At 38.7% G+C, this 25,683-nt stretch overlaps 1 protein-coding gene across 9 annotated transcripts in view; it reads right to left on the bottom strand.

Annotated features, from left to right (window-relative positions):
• LOC110053313 (serine/threonine-protein kinase Nek10-like) overlaps positions 1–25,683 on the bottom strand; it is a 35,030-nt gene that overhangs the window by 4,627 nt on the left and 4,720 nt on the right. For 5 of the 9 annotated variants that reach the window (XM_089284505.1, XM_089284501.1, XM_089284500.1 and 2 more), the window contains 39 exons: positions 23,169–23,235; positions 22,847–22,974; positions 22,154–22,214; positions 21,783–21,820; positions 20,632–20,716; positions 20,240–20,281; positions 18,818–18,896; positions 18,463–18,530; positions 17,616–17,695; positions 17,224–17,310; positions 15,898–15,987; positions 15,624–15,663; positions 15,121–15,212; positions 14,718–14,790; positions 14,544–14,589; positions 13,873–13,934; positions 13,578–13,664; positions 13,319–13,341; positions 12,856–12,897; positions 12,500–12,602; positions 11,785–11,913; positions 11,375–11,419; positions 10,983–11,078; positions 10,188–10,233; positions 9,468–9,589; positions 9,151–9,253; positions 8,978–9,056; positions 8,628–8,757; positions 7,853–7,923; positions 7,549–7,591; positions 6,796–6,902; positions 5,729–6,466; positions 5,337–5,392; positions 4,797–4,903; positions 4,172–4,285; positions 3,734–3,845; positions 3,578–3,642; positions 2,671–2,729; positions 404–2,300 (listed from right to left, as the gene is read on the bottom strand). In XM_089284505.1, coding sequence (XP_089140631.1) covers positions 2,213–2,300; positions 2,671–2,729; positions 3,578–3,642; positions 3,734–3,845; positions 4,172–4,285; positions 4,797–4,903; positions 5,337–5,392; positions 5,729–6,466; positions 6,796–6,902; positions 7,549–7,591; positions 7,853–7,923; positions 8,628–8,757; positions 8,978–9,056; positions 9,151–9,253; positions 9,468–9,589; positions 10,188–10,233; positions 10,983–11,078; positions 11,375–11,419; positions 11,785–11,913; positions 12,500–12,602; positions 12,856–12,897; positions 13,319–13,341; positions 13,578–13,664; positions 13,873–13,934; positions 14,544–14,589; positions 14,718–14,790; positions 15,121–15,212; positions 15,624–15,663; positions 15,898–15,987; positions 17,224–17,310; positions 17,616–17,695; positions 18,463–18,530; positions 18,818–18,896; positions 20,240–20,281; positions 20,632–20,716; positions 21,783–21,820; positions 22,154–22,214; positions 22,847–22,974; positions 23,169–23,235 — 3,703 coding nt within the window. In that variant the 3' untranslated portion in view covers positions 404–2,212. Of the gene's footprint in view, positions 1–403; positions 2,301–2,670; positions 2,730–3,577; positions 3,643–3,733; positions 3,846–4,171; positions 4,286–4,796; positions 4,904–5,336; positions 5,393–5,728; positions 6,467–6,795; positions 6,903–7,548; positions 7,592–7,852; positions 7,924–8,627; positions 8,758–8,977; positions 9,057–9,150; positions 9,254–9,467; positions 9,590–10,187; positions 10,234–10,982; positions 11,079–11,374; positions 11,420–11,784; positions 11,914–12,499; positions 12,603–12,855; positions 12,898–13,318; positions 13,342–13,577; positions 13,665–13,872; positions 13,935–14,543; positions 14,590–14,717; positions 14,791–15,120; positions 15,213–15,623; positions 15,664–15,897; positions 15,988–17,223; positions 17,311–17,615; positions 17,696–18,462; positions 18,531–18,817; positions 18,897–20,239; positions 20,282–20,631; positions 20,717–21,782; positions 21,821–22,153; positions 22,215–22,846; positions 22,975–23,168; positions 23,236–25,683 lie in introns of those variants that run through there. The other 4 variants (XM_089284507.1, XM_089284508.1, XM_089284506.1 and 1 more) reach the window with 4 other exon arrangements.

The raw sequence follows: 25,683 nt of genomic DNA, 5'->3' as shown, positions 1-25,683 counted from the left end.
CTTTAACCCAAGTGTCAAGACAACTTAAACGTCTCTAGCATAAAAGCGGCCAATGGTGAAGCTGCGCAGTAGGGAAACCCGATGTTTTTCAGTTGAGAGGTTCAATGGTTGATTGGGACAACGCAAATTTTTGCTGTCCTGTTCAAACCGTTTTCTGATTCCAATTTTCGTTTTGTGAGCTTTTGGACAAGGGGACGTCGTTTACACGAGGTCAAATAAACTGACTTGGAGCGCGAATCGGCGTGAGATGCAGCGGTTATGGAAAATGATGAGAAGGCATTGAATTTGGTCAGAGTAAATATTATCAAATTAGCATTTACAGACCAACGGAAACAAAGATTTCGTGTCTTTCACAGACATTACAACATATCTATATGTATTTAAAAAAACAAACTATACTAAATATAGTCGAAATGATTTTTTACTTCGTCTTTAAATCACGGAATAAAAAATAAGATTTATTTACTATTTCACTCCATACTTTAAAATCTCTGGGCATTCACACCCAGCACATACACCCTGAAACAAGTCATGCTTCATTGATACATTATTTGTTAAGAAGGTAAAATTTAAGCTGTGTTTCATTCCCAATTTCTTCCTGAAGGAATTGGGACATAATTCTGGCTAGCGAAGCCCGTTATTATGATTAAATATTTGTCAGTAAGGCTAGCAGAAACATTTGCCACACATTTGTAGAAATCTGCACACTTCAAAACGATGTTTCGAGAATAAATTAGAGACAAAAATGTTTTTCATTTTACAAACAAAACCCGAGTATCAGACCTTCTTAACGGGAGGGGAGGACGACACTTCCTACCCCTCTACCCTTAATTTCGTAAGAGCCTGACAGTTAGGCTATCACAAACATTACGCCAAAAGGCCACTTCCGAGTTACCTTTTGCCTCTGTGTCAAAATGAGTCTTCGTGTGAACCAATCATGTGTCTTCCGCCTACATGTTCATTTTCATGCAAATCAAACTCATTTCAGTATTCTCTATTTTCCAATTGCCCATAATTCACTCTGTTTGTCCCCCAAATTTGGCATAAGCTATTGATGTGAAATGCTCTTGGGAATATGCAGACCTCCCAAGAGCATTTCACAACAATATTTTATGCAAAATTTGGGGGCAAACAGAGTGAATTATGGGCAATTAAAGAATAGAGAATGCAAGGTTTTGCACGAAGATTCGTTTTGAAACAGAGGCACAAGTTAACTCGGAAGTGGCCTATTGTATTGCTGCAGAGCACCAGAAAGCTCTCAGTTATGATCGTGGACTTGACTTCCACTGGAATACAATGACGTTGAACCCCTAACATCCACATTGAATTTCTCTTCAAAACTAATGTGAAATTGAGGAAAATTGACAACAAAAGTATCCACAGAAATTAATAAATACCTCTCTTCTCATCTCCTTAATTTTCTTACTATATGACTGAGAAAATTACTTCACTGTGATTAGCTGAGAGCAGGCTAATTTGTCGTCAATTTTTGATTTGCACTGCAGTACAAATTAACCCGTACGCGTTCGTAATTTTCTCAGTCATATAAAAAAATGAGTAGCCGTATGAAAACTAGAGCAATTAAGGATTTCTAAATTCTTCCACATTACACTCACCTAAACGCTCGCGCAATTTTGAGAGAATTTCCAAGTATCACTCGTAGTGGAAATCTTTAATTGCATTCGCATTCATACGATTACCTGTATTAATTTTCACGGCGTCTTTCCTGTCCAAATTCTGGACACCAGAGCAAGGGACATTCAATCTGCAAGATGTCTGATACAATCATTATTATTCTTTTAAAAATCTACACTAGTGGTTGAGGTGACTCTACATGAAAAGTTCAACTTTTCAAGCGACTGAAAAATTCGCGTACACCTGCGCAGTTTAGATAAACTCTCCTTTCCATTTACATCTATCGCTTTTTAAATAAACGTCTGCTAAAAAAATAAATTAGGTTTGTTCTGTACAAACATTTACATAAAACGGAATCTCGCTTTCCATCCAAGACGGCTTTCAAATAAAAACGCTGCCAAAGGAAGTTGTTTTATCAAATATTGAGAATACCTCCAATCGCAAATTATTCGAACAAAATTGCTCCAAAACTGCTTATCCACTTTCGATTTTAAAGTAGTTGACAATTTGCTACATTTAAAGGCAGCCTTTTAATTTTCCTAGACATTATAGATGGTATAAAAAATTCCACTCCATATTAAGAGCTTGTACCCCTCTTAGAGGGACCAAAATTGACACCAGACGCCGGCAACGTGCCAATAGGACCCAGAGGAACCGTCCGGTTTCTGAAACAAGATGATATGAACCTATTAAGAATAACGGCACGTGAATATACAACATTCTGAAATAAACAGTACTACTGATGAAAGTGTTGCTAAATACCTTTCACTGACATTTGAATGGTCAAACACGTGGATTTCATCCACAGACTTTAAAGTTAGAACCACCTTGTACAGCATAATAAACAGTACCACATGAAAGTACTGCTCAATAGCTTTCATTTGAATAGTTACCCTCTAGGGTGTCTCCCCAGACTTTAACGTAAGAACCACCTTGTACAGCATTACAAACAGTAGAACATGAAAGCACTATTCCAAATTGATCACATACAGCACGTATATAATGTATAGACAGGAAATAACCTTGGTATCTCACCTCGCACAGGGAGACATGTCGTAATAGCCGCTCTCCATGAGGACGTTTTCAATTATGTTCTGCAGCAAAATAAACAAATTACATTTAAAACATCTGGCAGTTGCTAAAGATGTTTATAGACGTGAAAACGTGTGGGATTCTGGGATCGAACGGTGGGAGTTTGTGTGATGAACAAGTCAAGTGACCGTACTGTGCTATCAGGTGTATCAATGGTTATACCGATATTGTTCATACAATATTGGAGCGGTTGTGAAACCGAAACCAAAGTAACCACTCTGGCCAATCACAAAGGACACAAGCCAAGGACTCTAGCCAATCACAAAGGACACACGCAGCCCAGAGAACCAATCAAAACTCAGAGAAAATACATGTAGCCGACGCAAAGCGCGGGAAAACGCGTGCGAGAGAGTCACGAGGTTTTTTTTTTTTCAGCCAATCGCGCAGAAGCAAAGCGAATGCGAATTAATTTCGACCCTCAAGCTGAAGTAAAAACTGCTCTATTACCGAATGTGTATAGCGTTTGGGGGAGATTTATAAACCAACGGGAAAGTGCCTATAAATCAATCGAAAACACGGTTGTCTATTCCAAGTTTGAAGGAGTTTATTACCATAAATCAACTAGACGAGCTGAAAGGTTTTGCTTGAATGTCTGAAAAAGAGAGAGACAGTAACGCGACAGTGTTCTGGAAATTACTGTAAAATTTTCCATTCAAATGGGCTAAAGTTGTCGCTCGCTTGGCCGATTCTATCTGAACAAGAGAAGATAGTGATCTAGATCAGAAAAAGGACATTTATACTTAAGTCACAGTAACACGGGCTACATTTCTCTTCAAGTTGTCGCGCAGGAAGTTGAAAAAAAAAATTTCGCCTGTACTACCTGGCCTTTAAATCAAGAACACTCACAAACCTGCATCATCTCATAAGTTATCCCAATTTCCTGAGCGTCGGCAGATTCAAGATTCACCCCGCTCACTAATAAAGCAGAAACAACAATGCAAAGGTTAAAAATGTAACACAACAGAGAAGCAACGTCATCGAGATACACTGAAGTCTGTCAGCCTACCCCTCCCTTGCTGCGTACCTAACTTGTCAGCGGTATCCTGCTGGTGATGAAGGAAAGCTGGATCTCCAAAGCCGAACTTGAGGTCGATAACTTCTCTTGAGCATTCGATCACCTTCAATATAAACGTACCAATGAATGTTTGCGTTACGTTGTTCCTTCACCGGACATGTCAATAAATCCTCTTTAATACGGCTGAATGTCCGTGCTTTGAAGTAGAGATAAAATAAATTCTGGCTTCTCTAGATGCAAGTGAGCATTTAGTTGTCCGTGTGGTTACATCATACAAGGGACTTTCTCTGTAATCAACTGCCTTGACTAAGAGCTAACGAATCCATTACCGTGTCCCGAAACCGTGACTAGCATTTATGGCGCACTGCACAAAACAGAAAATTCTAAGCTAAACTTTATCATAAACTTGAAAACAGTGATGATTCCTACCTTTTTAACTTCGCTTTTGAGATTGACGAACGAGCTGTTTTGCGGAGCAAACAGAGCTCTCTTGAATTGTTCCACTATTCTTCTCTGTGGATTCGGTGACAGTGTTGGAGGTAACTAAGACAAAGGAAAAATAATATTCGCGAGAATGGATTAAACTGAAAATTACTCTGCTCGCAAACATTCAATCAAGAGGCGACACGACACGACAATTTCACAGCAAAGTTCTTATTCGCCACGCAATATAGAATATGATGACGATGATAATGATAATATATCATTATTATTATTATTATTATTATTATTATTGTTATTATTGTTACAAACAGAGATTAAAACTACCTTAATTGATTGGAAAAAAACTACTCATAGTGAAAAGAGGTGAGTAGTCACAAAAAACTATTACAAACATTATCTTGGTTATAAAACTCACGACAGAAAAAGCAATTAAATGCATAAATAAATTAGAAAAGAAATGACAAAAAAACAGTAAAAGGAACCAAATAATGAGGGAACCAATATTTGCACATAAGAGCATTTGGAAACATAATGACTAAGCAAGCTTTAAGCCTTAAAACTCAAGAAATGACTTGTCACTGCTTGCTTAGAGGTAAACGGCCCGCTGTACCTGCGTTATGAAGATGATCTTGTGAAGCTGATTGAGGATTTGTGAGATAGGATCGTTTATTTGGCGAACTTTACGAGGAGATATGCTGAGAGTTGCTGCGGCAGTGGCTGAAAACAAAGAAATATAAACCAGCTGTCAAAAAAGCTAAATTAAACTTCAAATTGAGCAGAAATACTGTAACACCAAAGAGTGCAAAACGAGAAGGAAAGAATCACCAACTGAGGGTGGCGGACGCAGCTTGGCCAAGTGGTCAGGGCGCCGGACTTGACATCCAGAGGTCGCAGGTTCAAGTCCTACTCTGACCACTAAGCTGGAGTTGTTTCTCGGTAGACCCTCGTTCAACTCCTCGGTCATGCTTGCAAATATCCAACTGGTCTGCCTCCCGCCAGTTGGGATTTTCAAGTCTTTTATGTTTAGTTGATGTATTTGTTTCTTTCAGTATAAGTAGCATGCCCGTGAACTAGCTAGGTCTAGCTAAGCGCACTGACCACTATAAACAACATTTGAACATTTTTTCAACGAGCTCGGAAAAACACTTACGAGGTCTTGCTTTTAACTGGCCACCACTTTGCCGTCTATACATTTCCACTGAAGAGCTGAAAACGGAAAGCAGGAAGGAATATCAACATGTGACTTCTTATAAGGGTATCAACAAAAAGCCAGTCATGGAGGTTAGGAGATTTGAGCAGCTGATAACAAGAGGAAAGCTGTGGCAGTTAGCGGAATCGTGCAGGGCATTCCGCCTTTATAAAACATGTGCGTATGTGGAAAAGAAAAACCTCCTATTGTTAATGATAACACCCGAAGCACAATGGCACAGTTAAGACCCATCTGTAAGAGCCAAGTGATTATAACCCGTACGCAAAATAGGTTTTGCATCAGGACTCGCTTTGAAACCGAGGCAACATTCAACAACACCAAGCAACACCAACCTGCTTTGCGTTCTTCGGGATGGAGCTTCACTTATCCCAGAAGCAGAAATCCCGGATGAGGTCACGCCATGTGCCACGCCAGTGGATGTTGCATTGGTATTCGTGCCATTTGACGTCCCGGCTTTACTGCTGACCGCAAAATCAACATGAAGTGGCCTCCGCGCACCCTTACGAGGCCCCGGAGGCTTGGGTACTGCGAATATATGAGCAGTAGACGTAGAAGAATTGGCACTCGTCTTTTCGACAATAGTTCTTCCGTTTGGCACTTTTTCTGTGCTTGTTTTACTGCTCGGAGACGGCTTGTCTTGTCTACTACTCGACGATTTCTCCACGTTTCCTTTACTACTTGATTTATCAGTGACTGGCTTTAAAGTTCTTTGCCGCCGCGATAGGTTTGGGGACAAGCTACTTTCACGCTTCGGGCTGCCATTTTGTTCCTGCGATCTCGTACTAGTACCCAGGCTTCCATTCGCGAGACCCTCTCCACCGATATCTATCCCAGAGTCCACCTGGGGTGCAGGTTCCGTCTCGCCGTTTTTATGAACAATGTTTCTGTTTAACTCACTTAAAACATTCGCCGCTTCAAACACAGTATCACTGCCTTCAGAAACGTCCACGTTCCTGAAGCCAGCGGCTCCTCCACTACTTGACAGGTTTACGAGCTTGTCATAACGTTCTTGTGAAGCCCAGAACAAGCGATGATAATTTTGCATGTTGCGAGTTGCCTCGATGTAATGTCTGAAAACAAATACAAACAACAAGTAACAGTTGTCCTTTTGAACGGAAAACCCCCACTGTGGAAACAAATTGCTGTTACTGGTACTTCCGTTGGTTTCACGCATTTAACAATGCGTAATTTCCAGCTGCTTGGCCGGTTCAAATCGCCATTTAAGTTCAGATTCAAATCGCTATTTGAACTGGAAATCTTTTCATCTCGGCAGATAGAAACCACAGCTTCCATCAAAAATAAAGAGATCAGACTCACATGAGACAGAATCCATATTAAAACAACTCTTAATGCATTGTTGTCATCCATTATTTACAGCAACGCCAACAGGAATTGTTACCTTTGAGTTCGCTTTCTTTCCCTCTCGAGTTTCTTCTCTAAGCTGATTTCGTTGGAGCGTAATTTGTCAACATAAACCAACATTATCTCACTGATGATAGCAGCGACCTAACATGAAAGACAACATTCAAACATGCCTTAGTTTTTCCGCGCTATAACCGACCTTAGAGGAGTAATGGCGATGGTGTGAACTTTCAAGTCACTTTAAAGACAACAAGCCATGCCTAGCAAATGTGATTTCAGCATGAAATTGTGCCGCCTACCTCACAATGAAGTTCGATAGAGCGGTTTTCACTTGAGTGTCGAAAATAATTCGCCCGCTAACGACTGGCTAAAGATCTCCCGCTTCTTTGTCATCCAATCAGAATTAAAATCAAAACAAATCATGACTCGCTCGCACACGTTTTCCCGCGCTTTGCATCGGCTACATGTAATTGCTTTGCGTTTTGATTGGGTCACTGGATTGTCTGTGTGATCTGTGATTGGCCAGGAGTCAGACACGGTTTCCCGCGCTTTGCGCCGGCTACATAAACTTGCTTCGAGTTTTGATTGGTTTACGGATTGTCTGTGTAATTTGTGATTGGCCAGAGTGATTACTGGGGTTTTGGTTTTACCACACTCAATAGGAAACTGCTCAAACCCTGACTAGCAACAAATCCATCTCCGACCCTAATTGTTTGCCTGCTACTACAAAACATTTCCACAGGGCCGGACAACACAACGATCTTGAAAATTATTTTTGGCGTTAGTGTACCTGTACGATATCTGGTCTTTCGTCGGGATTCGGTCTGAGGCATCTAAAAGAAAGACAGTTAACCGAAATTAAAACGGTGCAGAAAATACGAAAATAAAATGGTTAACAAAAACGAAAAGAAAAGCAATTTTAAAGGATGTTCGACAGAAGAGTATCAATTACTACTTTTCATCGAACGCAATCGCTGTGGAACACAAAGAAAGTCAGCACTGACACAAGAACTCATTTCTGAAGCTTTTAGGTTCATATTGCATAAAGAAGTATCGCAGTTTTAGCAAACGAGGGGAGTAGTCGAGCAACTGACCTGGTAACTGTCTCCGATAGCTTGTCGGAGTATTGTCCAGGAGGTATAGGTTCGTACTGGGCTTCTACGATCTGTGCACGAAAAACAAAATATTGCAGTTACTGTATACTTGACATGTGAAAGAGAAATGGACAAACACTGAGAAAAGGCCAAATGTAAGCACATACGCAGAATTGCTCGGACGCAGCATATCTCGAGATATAAGCTGAAGAGATCGTCAGGAAGATTGTCCGCGTAGATGGACAGTCACAGCGTTCCTCGCGTTATAGACACGCTAGAAACCGCCTCGTTTGCACAAATGCCAACAAAAGTACGAGATCAACCCTAAACTGGTGTGCTGCATTGGCACGTTAACTTCTAAAGGCATTGCACTGTGTCGTTAGGAAGGCAGAAAGGCGTTTGATTCGCTCAAGGGAAGGGTAAAGGCTTGAAACATTAATTAGTACCCCAGGCAACATTTCTCACATAATCCACGGCTGGTTTATCAGTACTTTGACGTTCATTTAACTTTCCAAACTATTCTGAGACATTAAAAGATAATTTTGTATACTAAAGTTACTTGATAACCATAGCCTGCGTAGCACGAGTTCCGGTACGAACGAAAGAGCTTTCGCTGCAATCTCGCCGTCTCCGTCGATATTTGTCCTCACGCCAAATTTCGCGCGGCCAACAGGCGAGAAACCTTTTCGCTCATACGGGAACGTGGCTACGCAGACTAGATGACCATGACATTTAGCACAGGCTTTGTCTGAAGGTTAAACATTTCAAAACGTACCTTGGTTGCTAATGCTAGCATGTTAGACGAGTAGAACGGAGGTTGAAGAGTCGCCATTTGATACAGAATACATCCCGAGGCCCACACGTCCGCCTTCTCGCCATAAGGCTGGCTTTGGACCACTTCAGGACTGAAACAAAGAAATCACATACGATAATTTCCTCACTCTGTGAAACACAAGTAAGACCATGTAAGATTCTCATTTTTCGACTGTATTACAGTCTGGAATGCTTTACCTTAGGCTTACTTGATCCAATTCTCTTGGGACACATGCTCTAATGATGCTTTCGGCTAAAAATGTAAATTCAACTTCAAAATCTCTCTCCATGTAAATAGAGGTTTGAACGTACCATGAATATAATATTGTTCCAACCATCGAGGTCATTTTGCTTGCATCAGGGTTTTTCTGCTTTGCTAAGCCGAAATCAGCTGTGAAGAAAACAACACAATAAATGACCTCTACTCAAGTTTCCAACAAGTTTTTCAACTAAAAATATAGAAACAGCAAAAACAACTAACTTACTTATGGTGACTTTATCATTTTCCCCTAGCATGATGTTGTTTGGAGTAAGATCTCTGTGGACAATGTGTTTCTCCTTGTGAATGTAACGTAGTCCTAGCACAATCTGAAGATGGAACAACCAAATTTAGGACGGAAGGAAGGAGGGACGGACGGACGGAACGAACGAAACGATCGAAACGTACGAAAGCACGAACGAAGTGAACGAAACGAACGAACGAGCGACTGATAAGGTTCGTTGACGATAATGATAAATTATTATTGAGAAAAACTAAATAGAGAAAGATTACAGTAAAATATCAAGGCCTGGATTAACATACCTGTATAAAAATATGCCATATTCTCTCTTCGGAAAATCTTGTTCCCTTTTCCTTCAGAGAATTGAAATGTTCTCCAAGAGGAGCCCCTTCGATTAATTCCATTACGACGTACAGTTTGTCCTCTGCGACAAAACAGAGAGAACACGAAATGGTTAGTTTTAGTGTTAGTGTTTGTGCACTTCTGCAAGAGACAACGCTTGAACTAGAGCTGTTATGAACGTGAACCAATACGCTGAATGGCAAAACATCCTTTCATTCAGTTTTCTTCATTAACAGAAATAGTACAGTGCTATTTATTGGAAAATTTCTGTATAAGAACACGCCTAAATAGTAACGTTGACCATGGAGCGGTTTTACTTGAGTGTCGAAAGTAATTCGCATTTGCTTTCAATTGGTTTTGCACTTTAGTATCACGCTAAGCGATTGACTTAAAAACCTCCCGCCAATTGGTCATCCAATCAGAAGAAGAACCACAACCAATCGTGACTCGTACATACACGTTCCCCGCGCTTTCTCATGCATTTGCTTTGAGTTTTGATTGGTTCACTGGATTGTCTGTGTAATTTCTTATTGGCCGGAGTGATTACTTCGGCTTTGGTTTTACGTAAGCTCGTCTCGAGAGGGTGGCGGAAACCGAGCCTAGGTTTTAGGACACTTAAGTTAATTGAAAACTGCTCCAAACAGAGAGAGTAAAAAACAAGTCAATATAACGTCACTCACTTTCTTGAAATGCCTTGTGATACTTGACAACATTTGGGTGTCTCAGCTGAAAAGAAAGGAAATCTAAATGTACAGCGCCAACGTAAAGGAAAAGCTTTAGGTGGCAACCATGAACTGCAAATAGACGTAAAAAAATTAAAGGAGATACACGGAACTATTGATGCAAAGTAAAAATATTTTCATTGCTTTCAATAATACCACGGGACTAACAGCAAAGACAAAACAACAAAACTGAACTTTTGTGGTACATGGACATATTTGATGCCAAATGCTAATAAACAGTAATGTTTTTAAGTAAGAAAACATACATGTTCCGTGTTTTAGTCGAGTAACAGAAACATAAATGGAAGTTTTGGAGATCGAAAGTCACAGTGAGAACACAAGCCATCTACTCGAGTATTTCCGGACCATTTCCTTCTTAGAAGGAATGAAAATTTTTTGGCATACGTTGACAACTCTAGCAGATACTCTCAGTTAGTTTGACCACGATGATGATCTTCGCATGAAAATGGAACAAAACCCTCGTGCAAGAGATACTCTAGCTAAGTTCTCGTTTAATAGAGCGTTTACACAGACGTCACAGCAGCCAGCCATATTGGTGTTCGGCAGCCATGTTGGTGTACCAAACTAATCCTGTGGGAGTTAAACTCTTTTCTTATGTAAACACTTTCTTTTGTTCCAATAATTTTGCATGGCTGCTGGCCACGTGAGTTAAAACGCTCTATCGTGGCCGAAAGCCTCAAAATCAAAGCGACTAACTATTTATTGCTGGCGTCAACAATTTCATATCCTCACCTGTTCTTTCATTATAGCTGTTTCGTTGACAATTTCGCCAACGCTTTTTCCTCTATCTTTGGCCGTCTTTCCAAGAGCAGGATTATGGACCGACATCTGAAACAGGTTGAAAATTAAACCTAAACTCATTGCTCACTTACCTTCTTCAATTTTCTGGTAATTTGGGACATCGCAAACAGCTAGCTATGCGTTCAGTGGAATCGGCGGGCAAAACCATATTCCACACTGATCCAAAATAATTTTTGCGGCCATTGTTATGTTTTTTTTTTTTCAAATCCTTTCCTCACTTCAATAAAACTTAACTCCGAGTAAATACTTCGATAAAGCGACAGGAAAATCGGAGGGAGCTCTCTCCGACACAGGTTATGCAAGATAGCTTGATTGTCCTGTACCTCTTTCATGGCAAGGAAGCTCTGTCCAGCATTCTTCTTTCTGACCTGAAAATTAAAATAAAACAAAAGAAAAATATATTTCAACCAGTCAATTCTACAAGCTGCTCGGAAAAAACGATTTTTCTTATAGCGAAGAAACGGTTCGTGGCAATATGAAGAAAAAATGTCGCTTGTGTACCTATATCATTTCTTTCCAAAAACGAATTTTCTTATAGCGAAGAAACGGTTCGTGGCAATATGAAGAAAAAATGTCGCTTGTGTACCTATATAATTTCTTTCCACCTGATAGAAACAGATGTAAAACACAATAAACTTCCTCCATTGAGTCAAGAGAAGTTCAACGGAGTAACGCAGAAATGCTCCTATTTTGAGGCAGCAGAATGAAGCAAAGGAATAAATTTGTTACTCACCTTGTATACGCTCCCAAATGCACCGGATCCAAGCAGCTCAAGTACTTCATACGAACCAACGGAATGACTAGGAGCCTTATTCTGATTAGTTGCTAAAATGTTGTTCTTTATCACTGAGATATCCTCCTCCTTGTGGGAACAAAAGTACGGGGGAAGTAAGCTTGCATTATTTAGTTTCCTTTCCCCAAAGCATTGGCAATGGCCAACATTAACAATTGTAAGAACACTGCCTGGTTGGTCAGCCTCGTTCCTGGGGGTCGGGAAGAACATAGACCCTGGGAACGCGTGATTGGAAACTGATTCATCATTCTGTGACAATACAAACTGGTCTCTAATCTGTTCCAGGCGTTCAGTTTGCTAAAAAACAGCGTGAACAATGGCAAGTGGAAAAAAAGAAAAAAATGGGGAAAAAGGGGGAGGGGGATTGATTGATTGATTGATTGGGAGAGGGGGTTCGTTGCCGCTAACAGGGTTACTGATGATTGAAAAAACATATTATCATTAATAAACTCCCACAGAACCTCGCAGGAATCAAACAACATTAGGCGAGATTGAAACACGACACGACAAATTTCTGTTAGCCGGCTTCGATCAACCTGTATAAGAAAGAGATCTTCAATGTCTAGAAATCGTCTCTGTTGAGTTTATGTAAATACGATTCTTCATCACTGAATAAGCATAGCATTCAGCGTGTCAATACCCCTTTGACAATTACCGTTAGAGTGGAAATCTTGTCAACCAGAGGCTTGTAAGCGTTCAACTCCCTGACGTAATGCCCGACATCAATAAACATCTCGAACAGTTCGGGAGGAAACAATCTGCCAATCAAAGACAAACTGATGTCAACATAGAGATTCCCATCACCAGTCTTCACACATTCGATGTAGTCACCGTATGGAGAATTCGTTTAGTAAATACTATATCGCTGTATGTTCTCTGAGGAGGTTGGAGGAACACTGAAACAGTCGGCTTGAACCGCGGGCTCAGTCTTAAACTCTCGAACACTAAGTACCTCATGTAATCTACCATAATTTTCATTCAAGTTGAAACATAAAACGGCAAACATCTCACCTCTTGAAGAGTTGGCGATTCCGTTCCATACTGAAAAGGAACCTGCAGAAACACAAAACAAAACAATTACACTGGACATCCCGGGTATATGTAGTACCTGTGACAAGTCGCTAAGTTGATGATTTCATTTTGGCGGGAAAACGTTGCAGAGCGCGCGAGTGAATTCTTGTTATTTTGGCGGGAAAAAAACATAATAGCCGTTGTTAATTTTAATTACATTGTACGATTTTCTACAAAAATGTCGCGATAGTGAAAACGTGAAGAAAAGTTCCCGCAAAGGCAGGTAAGTTCATTCGTTTATAATCATGAAAAGGTATAAAATTAATATCAACTCAACCAGGCCTCTTATGTTTCTGACAACGTGTAAAGTTCTTCAAAGCGGTTAAATTTTGTCAGTATAGTGGCCAAACTTAGTTCGGCACTTAAGGTCTTAAATGAGTGGAAAAGAAAGAGAGATACTAACCTCAAAGCCCTGAAGGCACTTTTCTGATAAGGAAAGCACAAAATACACGAGTCAACTTAGGTAAAGAAAAAAACAAAAAAAAACAAGCACTTGTCAACTTGGGCTAGTTTATTGACATGGCTAACAATCGTTGCGTGACATTTGTAATTGTATAGAAATTTAGTTAAGCTTTCATTAGCATCGCTACTGTTATAAACTAACTTCCATTGCGTGACATGAAGTGTTGCGTGATATAAATACATGGAAATTACCAATCTACCTGCAGATGCTCAACGGTGGAAGCTTCATCAGAAGATGACGATTCTTGTGGAAGAATCAACAAACCAAGCAAATAAATACCATTGGACTGAAAACAAAGGAAAGGAATAATCGTGGTAAGAGACAATTATAAACTGAAAGTTCAAAATGTAAGGCAATATTGACCAGGGATAAATTAAAAGAAAAAACCCTTAACTGGTTAGACCTGACCTGATTAGATTAGACCTTGCACAATAAGAAAGAGTGCAAATAAATGTTGTTGTTGTCACTAATAAACAAAATTACAATGCACCAACCTGCACAATTTGTTGTCCGTTAGTGTCATTGACGACAAGTTCAGTCAGAGCAGAGCACACAGCTGAACACAAATTACCATGTTAATTAAGCAAAATACATTATACCTCTAATGTAGATGTGACTAACACCAGTTCTTATTTTGCCTGTAAACTATGTTTTCCTTGGAGAGATATGAAGTGGGTTCTTTACATGTAAGGTAGAATTTGCTGCAAGACACTCTGACTTGTAGCTTGTGTTCCTCATGTTGTGCGTAAAATACATTGTCTAAAGCTTCAACTATATTTGGGTTTTAAAATCTAAAAACACTTGTTGCATTGCATAATTCTGCAGGTTATAGATTTAATTAAAAAAAAAAAAAGCAGTTAGTGTCATAGACAAACAATATCGTGAGTTTGTGACAGAGCTATTCCATCTACACTCTACATTAGGCCTTACAGAAGAAGGCCTCCCAAGGAGGGAAACACGTCTCCTCAATCCTTTAAAATTTCACATTTTCCACCTTGCGATATACATGTACAATATCCCTTCATGCTCTCTTATTTCCCTAAGTTTGCTGCTTGCGCCTGCTAAATGCACAGTCACACATACCGTACAAGGTATACATTACACCATTTAAATGTATAACTAACAATACTGTTTGTTATTCGTTTTAGCACAAGTTTTGACTCACCAATTTTTAATGGCATTGTCTCTTCTCCAAGCTCAACTTCTGTCTGCTGAAATAAATAAATTAATAAATAACCAAACCACCAAGAAAACAACATCCATTACATGTAAAATACAATCAGGAATGTGTTGCAATATTGGTATTTACACAGAAATTAAACCAGTCATTGAGATGTACCTCAGCATTGATGGATGCTTTTGAACATGTGTCAGTACCCAGATATAACGTATCACTGCTTGGTTTGCGATCCCTACAGAATCAAAGGTACATGTATGCTGTTACAGTGAGAAGGTTAATAATGTAGGCAATTACAAGTATGCTAAAAGATGAAATGTTCACTATGTCACACTTGCTGTGTGGAGCAGGCTTTTTGCCAGGATGTGAAAAGAGGGAGTCCAAAATGTGCTATAGGGCCTGCTCAAATGAGCAATTTAAAAGACAACATATGAAAAATAAAATGATTTTCTTTAATTAGTGGCGTTCCACAGGACGCCTGGACACCCATCTGGCTAAAGGCCTTGGGGGGAAGCAAAGAAAGGTTATAAAATATCTCGCAAAAACATGATTTGAAGTTGCTTACTGTAGGAGAGCCAGCAAAAGGGGGATTCCACCAAGAACTCTGATGTCATTACTAGAGTCAGCATCTTCTGCCAGTTGTACAATTATCCACACCTGGATTAAACACAAAATAAAAACAGCAGCATTCACTAACATGCACATTATAAAAATTACAGGCACATAATGTACATGTTCTTGCGTAGCAAAATTAATGTCAGTGTTAATAATTTAAACTAAAGGAAACATGACTGTAAGTCATACTGCCAGATTTTCCTTCTCAAACAATGGTAGACATCAAAGAGATTGAAGGAAAGAGGCAATGGAATTGTTCACAGTTGTGGTAACTACATTTGTCTCCAAGAAAAACCTTGATAAACCTGACTGTACGTCATACTGCCAGATTTTCCTTCTCAAGCAACGGTAGACATCAAAGAGATTGAAGGCAGGAGGCAAAGGGATTGTTTACAGTTGTGGTAACTACATTTATCTCCAAGAATGGAAAACCTTGAGAGAATTAAAACTCACCACATTCCACAAAAGCTTGAGATTGTCACAATGCAGTAAGCTGAAAGAAAAACACAAAAGCAGTCTTTGAGTTCAGCAGAAACTAAAATCACATGTGGACCATTATTTGAATCAGAAAGAAGTATGTAAAAGCCACTGTGAGCAGGCTTCACTGTACTAGTGAGGTACATTCAATTTGATTAAGAGGAAAAATGAGATAAAGCTGAAGTATTTGAGTGATTACTAAGTTTTTATTAAGTTTGTGGGACCAAAGCTTACAGTTTGTAATGCTCACCTCAAACAAATGGGAATTCCATCAAAGACCTTCACCTGTTCTCTAATACTGCTATCAGCACACAATATCCTGAGCAATCCAGCTGCCAAACTAGTTCAACACAATGCACAAATTAGATACTGATGATACTGGAATAGGTCAGGTGCATGGCTACTCAGGGCTCCCATAAGGGAACATGACCCAAAAACATCTATTAACTAGTATGCATGGTGTGCTCTTGCTGTTCACCCACAAAGTAACAAGTTTGTTACAGGTGTGAAACAACACAAACATTTTATCAAAAAGCCAAGATGGGTGATGGACAAAACACTGACCCCTAGTCCATGGACTACTCTAATGGACTACCCAAATGGACTACCCTAAAATGGACTACCCCTAAAAAATACTTTTTCAGATGAGAGGTATGTTAAGAAGCTGCGATTATATACTTACTCTGCACGGAGGATGCTTTTGTTTTCGTTCCGCATCACCTTCAGCCGCCATTTTGAATAACATACTGAATAAAATACTGAATAAAACGACCGCTGTACACAAAAAGCATAGATCGACTCAAATCAAATCAAACATGCTGTGGACAACTCAATCTTTCTCCCTTGTGATTCAGTAGCTCGGTCTTTCTCGAACAGATGAAATGATCTTTAGGATGTTACTCGTGATTTGTTTTGCTTGTTTTGTGCCGAAAATTATGGCACAGAAGCATCTAGTCTTCTTGCTTTTTCCTGAGTGTATCAAAATGAAATAGAAATGGGAATGATGATAAAGCTATGAGACAGCAAGAAATTCCAGTGACTACACTACAAAAATTCAGAGTGGAGTGGAAGCAGTAGTATTCTTGGCTGGCCTGGACTATAATTATGTGGAAATTTTTGTGGTTTTGCGAGACTCAGTATATGGTAATCTATCGAAGCTTCCTCCTCCTTTGTTACTGGAGTATGGACCAATTTTCAAACAGTACACTTGGACAAATCCTCTGTGCAATGTAAGTATGTAATTGCAGCTCTTAACATACCACTCATCTGAAATAGTATTTTTTAGGGGTGGTCCATTTTAAGGTAGTCCATTTGGGTAGTCCATTAGGGTAGTCCATGGACTAGGGGTCAGTGTTTTGTCCATCACCGCCAAGGTGTCCTCAAAACAACCACAGTCCAACCTAGATGAAAATAAAATCTAGAGGACAACCGTGATAGTGACTACAAGAACCTACTGTACACTGTACTGGCAGCACTTTGAAAACACTTCTGGAAAGAGTCAAGCACAATGTGAGGGATATCTTATTTGTACATGTAGCTTTTCATAACAGTATACACCTTTCTTCTCATTACTTACGTTTTGGAAAGCACATCATATTCCTGCAATATTCTTAACAGTATCTCAGTGCAGTTCAATTCACCAATCAAGGCTCGTGGTCTTTCACTGTTTTGAAAAAGAAACAAGAGATTGTGTACTTTTTTTCGCTGGTTTTAACTACACTGTATGTAAGTAGACATAAAAAAGATAACGTCTACATACAAGCCAAGTAGCTAGGAATATTTCTACTCCCCCCTGGATGGGATACTAGTCCATCAACACAACATAATGTCTCCAAACAGAGCTCAAACCCAGGCCACTTGATCCAGAGTAGAGCACACTAACCCCGAGGCCACTGTGCCTCCACGTAAGTAAACATAATCAGCTATGTAATTTAATGGCTTCAATAAGACATGTTACATACAGCTGACCTTTGAGCCAAACCAATCAAGGCATACAGGGAACAATGAAGTACCATAACATCGCTGGCAGACAAGAGGAGAACAAGAGCCTGGCAGAGAAAACATTAACATGACAAAAGTTAGCGTGCACATGTATAATTTTCATATGAGGCCAGGTTTTAAAATAATTTGGTACATTTTATAAGTACATAAGTGTACTTGTTGTCAGTGGTCTACTGCAAATCCACAAATTAATCTGATTGATTCCCTTGTCTTTGTGTCTTTGCCAATTACTGTAAGTTGTACTGAGAGACAAAAATTCTTTCAAGAATTTTGGTTAACATATTAAACATCTAAACATCTTAAGTTTTTGGACTCCATAGAGACTCCTAAGACAGACAACACGTTGTTTTCAATGAGTGATATATGTTGTGAAGTCAGCTGCACCTCTTTAACCATTGCGATGATTCATTTTAGCACCCTGGGCCCTTGTTTACATGTACGTTTACACGTAGGAGTTCAAGGGAGGGGGTATGTTTGCATTTCACACTGCTGTCAATTATCTCAGCAGATGTCTCTAAAGTCCACTTCAACTTGTTCAAAATGCCACATCTGTGGCTTGTAAATGGCTGGTTTCAATCCCTTTTGTTTCATCTTAATTTTTCAGGGTTAGGTTAGTTTTTGTTGAAACAATGATTGACAACGAAATTCATAATTCAACATCTTAAGTCACTGAAAGACACAGTTATAAACTTTTGCGAGGCTAATTATCAAATAAATGATAACAGTCTTAATTGTCAGATACAATAATTATGACTTCTGTCATAGAATTTAGTGCAAGTACTGCATCAGCAACTTGGGTGCCATTCTCACATACTTTGTGTGTACAACATGCTACCAGCCACTCTCGCTGTTTGACATCTGCAGACAGTTTCTGACAAATATCTGAGGATGAGAATAACAAATATAAAGGTGTGACTGTGACATTACAATAATGAGTGCGGCACAAGTAAAGCATGCCTTTCACATGTACTACACTCTATAGGTTTTCTACAATGTACAGTTCATTGCTGTGAGGTAAATGTATAGGCGGCTTTACTGTTGGAGAAAGCAACTGATTTTGCCATGCTTTTTCTAGAGTCTACAATGTTGTTGTGCTCGACATTGTACATAAATCTTGAAATGTTTAGTACCACAACTTGTTTCAAAAACACAATAAGCAAGGTATTTACTTGTCATTTCTTTCAAAATGTCAACAGTAAATGGCTCTTCTCCATTCTCAAGGTAACTTTCTGTCAGTAGCTGTAACCGCTGTTGAATACAAAACATCTCATTATATGTAAGCTGACAGAGAGTTGAAATTACTTGCACTACGTACATCACAACCTTCAGTAGCCACATAGACTATTGTAGAAGAGAATGTAAGGCTTGATAATAAAATGGTAATTATCGTTATTTACAGATTCATTAATTACATTGTACAAGTTTGGTTGTTATACTCAAAACTACATGAACTTCATCTCATGCTTTTAGTCTAGGTATCAGTGTATAATGCAATTTTAAATTTTAAAGTTGGTACAATGTAATACTGTGTAAGACCTGTGTTCAAGCATGGTAGCCCATCAGAACAGAGTTTATCTCTGGTTTCTGTAGCATGAAGAGATTACTTGTACATATAATGGTGATGATGTATTTCTACTCCCCCTTGGATGAGATGCATCTCACAGCTACCCCACCCTGCACCATTAATAAATTCACTGGTACCCATTTATACACCTGGGTGGAGAGAGGGACTGTGAGAGTAAAGTTCCTGGTCCAAAAACACAATACAATGATCCTGGCCCCAAATGCAAGAGATCAGGCCTGGGTTGTTTGAAAGGTGGATAACACTATCAACCAGATAAATCGCTATCCAGTGGATAGCATGCATTGCTTTGTTACAACTTATCCAGTGGATAGCGATTTATCCAGTGGATATCGTTATCCAGCCTTCAACACTGGGGCTAGTTCATGTCTTTGGCAGCCACTTTTTTTCCCCTCCTGAACAATTCCTAAATGTTTATGGATGAACAAGCAACCTACTAACCGACTGACAAACTGCTCATTTGCAATAATTATATTTTACCTAGAAAGTAGGTGGGAAAGCCTGTGTTCAAGCCCAGAGACCCATGAGAACAGATTTCATTCACAGTTTCTTAGACTAGGGGTATGATGTATTTCTACTCTCTTCTGGGCGGAGAGATGGACTGTGAGAGTAAAGTGTCTTGCCCAAGAACACAACACAATGATCCTGACCAGGGACCCGTTTCTCGAAGGTCCTGAAACATTTTTTCACCCGAAAAGCCGTAGCAAAATCTCCAAACTTATGACTACAGAGCTGTTTTATGCACAAATTCTTAATAATTATGAACAGAGGTTCCCTTCATACAAGAAGTTTCAGGCATACAGACCCCTCTGTCTTTAAATACCAATTAACTAAAAATGGCTTTGTGGGCCTGAAAAGTTTCCGGGGCTTTCCAGAAACGGGTCCCAGGGTTTGAAGCCTTATCACTTGATACAGGGTCCACGACACTAACCACTAGTGTAACCACTACTGTGTAGCTCATACATGCACCAACAGTGGGCGAGATAATAGGCCTGTATATTGCTCTTACCTCTGACAGAACTTTAACTCCACCAAGATTAAAAAACTCAACCTATAGTTTGACAAGGAGATAGATTTATGAATTCAACAATTCAAACAGTCAAACAACAGAAATTACTTCAATCATGTCTAATACCATTCTTGTCTAGAGCTAAGTAAGTAACACCATACGTGTATTACATTTATTTAATCATCACCCTCTTTTTAGTGAGCAAAAAGTTGTCGGTAGACAATCCCCCAAAATTGGTCACTATTTATTAATATAGTATAACATCATGTACAAGTGCTTCTTGCAGTAATCATTTCTGCTCCAGTGTACATGTACATGTAAGTGAACCATATTGCCCGAGGCTCTGTGGGTGAACAACATGCAGAATTTCAAACTGGTCGCCCTGACTGTACCTGAAAAACATGGTCTCTCATTAACATTCTGAGGCATATTAGCACTCGGAGGATATTCTCTGGAGGAACTCTTTCAATCCATTCTCTAGAAACCAAAAAAAAAAAAAGATCTCAAATACATTCTACACCATCATGCATTTCTGTTAATTTCCTTTGGGAAAGACAAATACTAAATTTACCCTTTGAGTCTAGGACTTAAAATTACTATAATTACATGTAAATTAAATGATTTCTTTACAGGCCAGTTGATTTGCTTGGAAAAGGTATACATGTAATTTCTGGATGAATTAATTTTTAGGACAATTAATCCTGTTTTAATCCTATTTTTTAGAAATATTACCATTATCTAGCATGCTGTAATGTTTAAGACAGTTCAGAGGGCTGGCCCAATACATAAAATACGTCAACAAGCAGGGTTGTTGCTAAGCACTGAGTATTTTGCTTCTTGAGAAAGAGGTGATAACAGGCTGGATTTTGGCGGGCTATCACGTGGTAAAACACAGCAAACGGTTTTTAGGTTACACATATACAATCATTCAATATCTCAACCATATTGATCTGTCTAAATGAAAAGTTTGGAATAAATTTCTGACTACCTTGAGTATCAGTGCCACAAAAATGAGTAAAGTAATTGAAATAAAATATTGTTTTGAGCACTTGTTTAGCGTGTTCCCTTTCCGTCTACTGTGTCCACCATCTTGTAAAAGCCACGCTTGGTAGCCCTGCATTCAAGGCATCGCAAAAGATTGGGGATGAAAATTTTGTTCCATGTCTCTCACAAAAAATGGTGACCGGCTCAATGAAATCTTAACCAGGAGACTATATTGTATTTTCTTAGCTACAACCCTGAACAAGAATGCACTAATAAATGCCAGTCAAATATTTTGTAAGTATTAGACCAAGTTAATCTTCTTCAAATCTTTTTAAACAATAAATCCTGCCATATAATGTACATTGTAAGTTTCTTATTCACCAAACATCCATGGTGTGAACTGTACCAAGACAATATTGGCCACTTTTTTTTTTCCTTACAGACTTTGCTAGGCTTGATCCATACTGTCATCACCTACAGGTAGGGCCGATATTCTCCTGTACGGCCCTTGTGCATAGATCTATACAAATGTAATCTGTATGCATTGGATGATACTCACAGGTAACAGACTCTTTGCTTTACAAGGGCTGTGAAAATCTAAAAAAAAAAAAGGAATGATATTTTTAAAACACATTCATGTACATGTAGAGTAATTAATCTACAACTTAATTCATACACACTTGATTTGGGTTTAAAAGTTTCCAAGTTAGTTTGATTTTTGTTTCCTTTTGTCTCATATATATTATCCTAATCTCAAACACAGCTGGAAAACAACTAAAACCAAATTGGTATTTAAAAAAAATTCAAAGCAAACACAACTACAGTAAATGAACAAAACTTAACATGTAGAATCAATGAGTACCAACATTACATTGTAAAGGTGTTTGCAGAATGTTATTTTTACAACAGTTACCGTTCCCATTAACCAACCTGGTTAAAATAAGTGTGGTAGGTATGTGAGCTGAAATTCCTGACTCCTTGATACCTGGAGCTGTTAGCAAAGGAAAATAGGCAAACAGTTTGTTATGTACAATAAACAGTCCTACACATAAATAACAATACAAACAATAATAATGTTTACAATGAAGCTAATAAAACATATTTTTAACTGTTTCTACTCAATTACTTGCCAGGGTTTAGATCACAAGCTAGATTTTTAGGAAAATTTCTTTGGGATGGTCCAGATCAGGATCAATGATCCAAGGTCACTTGAATTAACAATGAATCAAAGGAACCAATGAATCTGCACTGTTGAGGATTCATCAGTTTCTTTTAATGCACCTTGGTTCAGGAGTTTCACTAAGAGCTGGGCACTGGGCAAAATTACCAACTGATAGGATAGTTTTGCCCACCTGGTTTGACGATCTATAGGAAAGTCTTATAAAGAAGCTCAGTTAAAAAAGTTTTGCCTGCCTGTGAAAACCAGTTGCCTTCCTGGTGAAAATGCTGATGAAAACCCCTGATGATCAACGTGACCTTTGCTCATAGATCATAGATCACAGACGCTGACTAATCCAGGTCATCCCAAAGAAACACACCCTTTACATTATAAAGCTCCCAGTATTCATTCAAGGGTGACAGGCTTTCACTATACACATTGTACTACATAAGAATGTTTCTTACCTGAACTTCTCCAAAGCCAGAGCTTCTGTTGACTGGTGTTGATGCGGCAATACACCATTTGTTTGAGCAGCCCATGGATTGGATGTCGTGTTCTGGTTTTCATCTGGTATCCATGAGATGGATGGAAGCTAAAAGATATTAAAGAACCTATTTAGTGTAAAGACTATAGAAACCCAACTCATAAAATGTATGTACAAGTACTCGTTCATTGTACATGTACATGTTATTACAAACCAGCAAAAAATGTCACTTTATCGCTCAGAGAAGCAAAACAATTCATACATGTAGAATTATGTTAACTTTGCATTTTACAAAATAATACCTGTTGTTTGCTGGCTGGAGTGTTCAGCAGGTCTAACAATCTAGATAAGTCTTTTTCTTCACTGTCCCTGTAAGAAGCAACGGCTCATATCAAACTTGAATTCTTTGAAATGATAGAATTCTTTGTGCATGACAAACCTGATATGGGTGAAACAATAAAATGATTACTTTATCACCTGGTTTGAAAAACTAAGCAAAATTCTGTGCTGCAAAAGCCTGGCTAACTGTTTGAGCAAGTTGTTGTAATTTGAACTTGCATAAAGAACTTGCACTCAGTGGCCTTGACAGTTTATCCAAATGTGCATGCAAGTTGCACAAAAGCCATTGTGCGATTGACCTGCATTGTGTGACCAAATGACAAGCCTGCAAATAATTTTTGTCTATAGGCAGGTCATTTGTCAGGACAAGGACCAGTTTTGACCTGACAAAAAGCCAGTCTGGTCGGACAAAAAAAATTGTTTGTCGTTAGAAATTAAAAAGAGACATTTGAGACATTTTGGTATTTTAGTGTAGACTCTTCGCCAAAATATTGGTTGTAAATTTGAAAAGCTTAAAAGTCAACTGAGTGTAAAATTGCTACTAGCACCAGCAAGGGGACCTTTACATTACTTCTGGTATTATTTTACCTGTTGAAAATTGACAAATTTACAAACATTTATACCCCTAGTCACACAAGCGTTTCCAACGTAACAAGTTTCCCAAGACGTCTAAGGAAAACGGGAAAAGCGATGAAACAAACTCCCGCGTGGACATTCAGAGACTTGAAAATTGGCTGAAATGAATTCTTCGACTTTTTCTGAAAGCAAGTTTCCTCTGGATGTTTTTGGGGTCAATTGAATAAAAAATTCGTGCAATTATTTAAAATGTGGAAATGGAGGCGGTCGTGACTATAAAGCGTGACTAATCTGTACATTCACGCTTTTCATACAAACATTTCTGTGGTACAGAAACTATATTTCAACCACACTGACAGACATAAAAAAAACTATAAGAGTTAAAAATTAAACTGATTTTTTATCACACGGACTAGAAAAACATTTGGTTTCATTTTAGAGGTTTTAAAGTTTTTGAAAGCGATCGCATTCAGATAAATGAAACGTGAGCATTTGGGCCGTGTATTCAATTTCCATACTATTATAATTGGGCCAATGTATTACGGCTGAAAATTAATTCCACAACAATTGGTAGCAACAAACAACGAGTAATTACATAAGACCTCAGTTTTTAGTAGTTTTTCAGATGAATGTAATTCAGACTAAATGGGGCTTCACAATCTTTCACAACGCCACCGCAAAATGCATGTAGGGATAGTGGCGCTGATGTGATGTGTTTACAATTCGACATTATAACATTTGACATTTGACATTATAACATTTGAGACGACACACTGCGCGTGATAAAATTCTTAGAATTGGGATAAAAACAAAACCGATAACAAAGCTTTTTTGCGTAGTATTGTGTGGCAGTATAACAAAATAACTTGTCCCATATTCGGTCACAAATTTCCAGTTAAAATATTTTTCATTTTAGCAGAAATGCCCGGTCAGAGTGTCTGACCAGGCTAAGCCTTTACCTGTCAAAACCTCAAATTTACCAGACAATTGTCCGATGACAGACTGTTATTTGCAGGCTTGAAATGATGGAAAAATTTAACCATCTCACAGTGCACTGTGAGGTGGCCTACAGTGTATACATGATCCAGACCAAATAGGGTTCCAGCTAGATGCAAGACAAAACATACTGCACGTACTTGCAACTCTGTTCGGCCACACGTTGATAACATGGGACTACTTACAAGGCTGTGATCTAGGAAAAATTTGAAAACCCAAAGATTCCTTGAACCATGAAATCCCGGGTGCCCAGCATTTAAGCTTAGATGAAAAATATGAGTTTTTCCAGTCGCCCAAAGTCAAATAAAAGTTAGTTGCCTGTGGCACCCAGGCACTTCTAAAGCACAGCCCCATGCAGCCATGTAGCATGAAATATTTTACTCTATATTGAGTATCTGGAGTATTAAAACAATTGTTTCCCATTTAAAAGGGTTGCTTATATTTGCTAACTATAGCTAGTAAGTTTATCTCATTGCTTTATCCAGTAAACACATGAGAAAGGTATTTGTCCAAGATAATGTATGATAAATGTTCAGTATCACACATTAGACTGGATATGGGAATGATCCACAGGCAAGGGTGATAATGTTTTATTTAACATATTTACAAGTATAAATTACGTTAAAGAAACTGTAAGGAAAATTTTGTCCTAAACAAAGTTTCCAGGTGTGCATGACATTTCTGTCTCAAATAAGTGGGAATTTTTGCAACCTTTTGTGAGGTACAAATATATGTAAAATGATTCAAACTTGGGAGATAAACGGCAACACCAGAAATAAACATACTGCATTGCAAACTTAACTTTAAAAATATTATTTGCTCTGAATTTTCATGACGACTATCAAAAGCCAAAGCAGAATTTCTTACATGTAAGTTTAATTCTCTTTCTCTGTCTCTGTCTGTCTC

Source organism: Orbicella faveolata, unplaced genomic scaffold, assembly GCF_042242905.1.
Source record: "Orbicella faveolata isolate gen_17 unplaced genomic scaffold, um_ofav_v1 contig_13, whole genome shotgun sequence".
Classification (NCBI taxonomy): domain Eukaryota; kingdom Metazoa; phylum Cnidaria; class Anthozoa; order Scleractinia; family Merulinidae; genus Orbicella; species Orbicella faveolata.
Note: the sequence above shows the minus strand (reverse complement) of the source record. Positions and strands in the feature narration are given on the sequence as shown.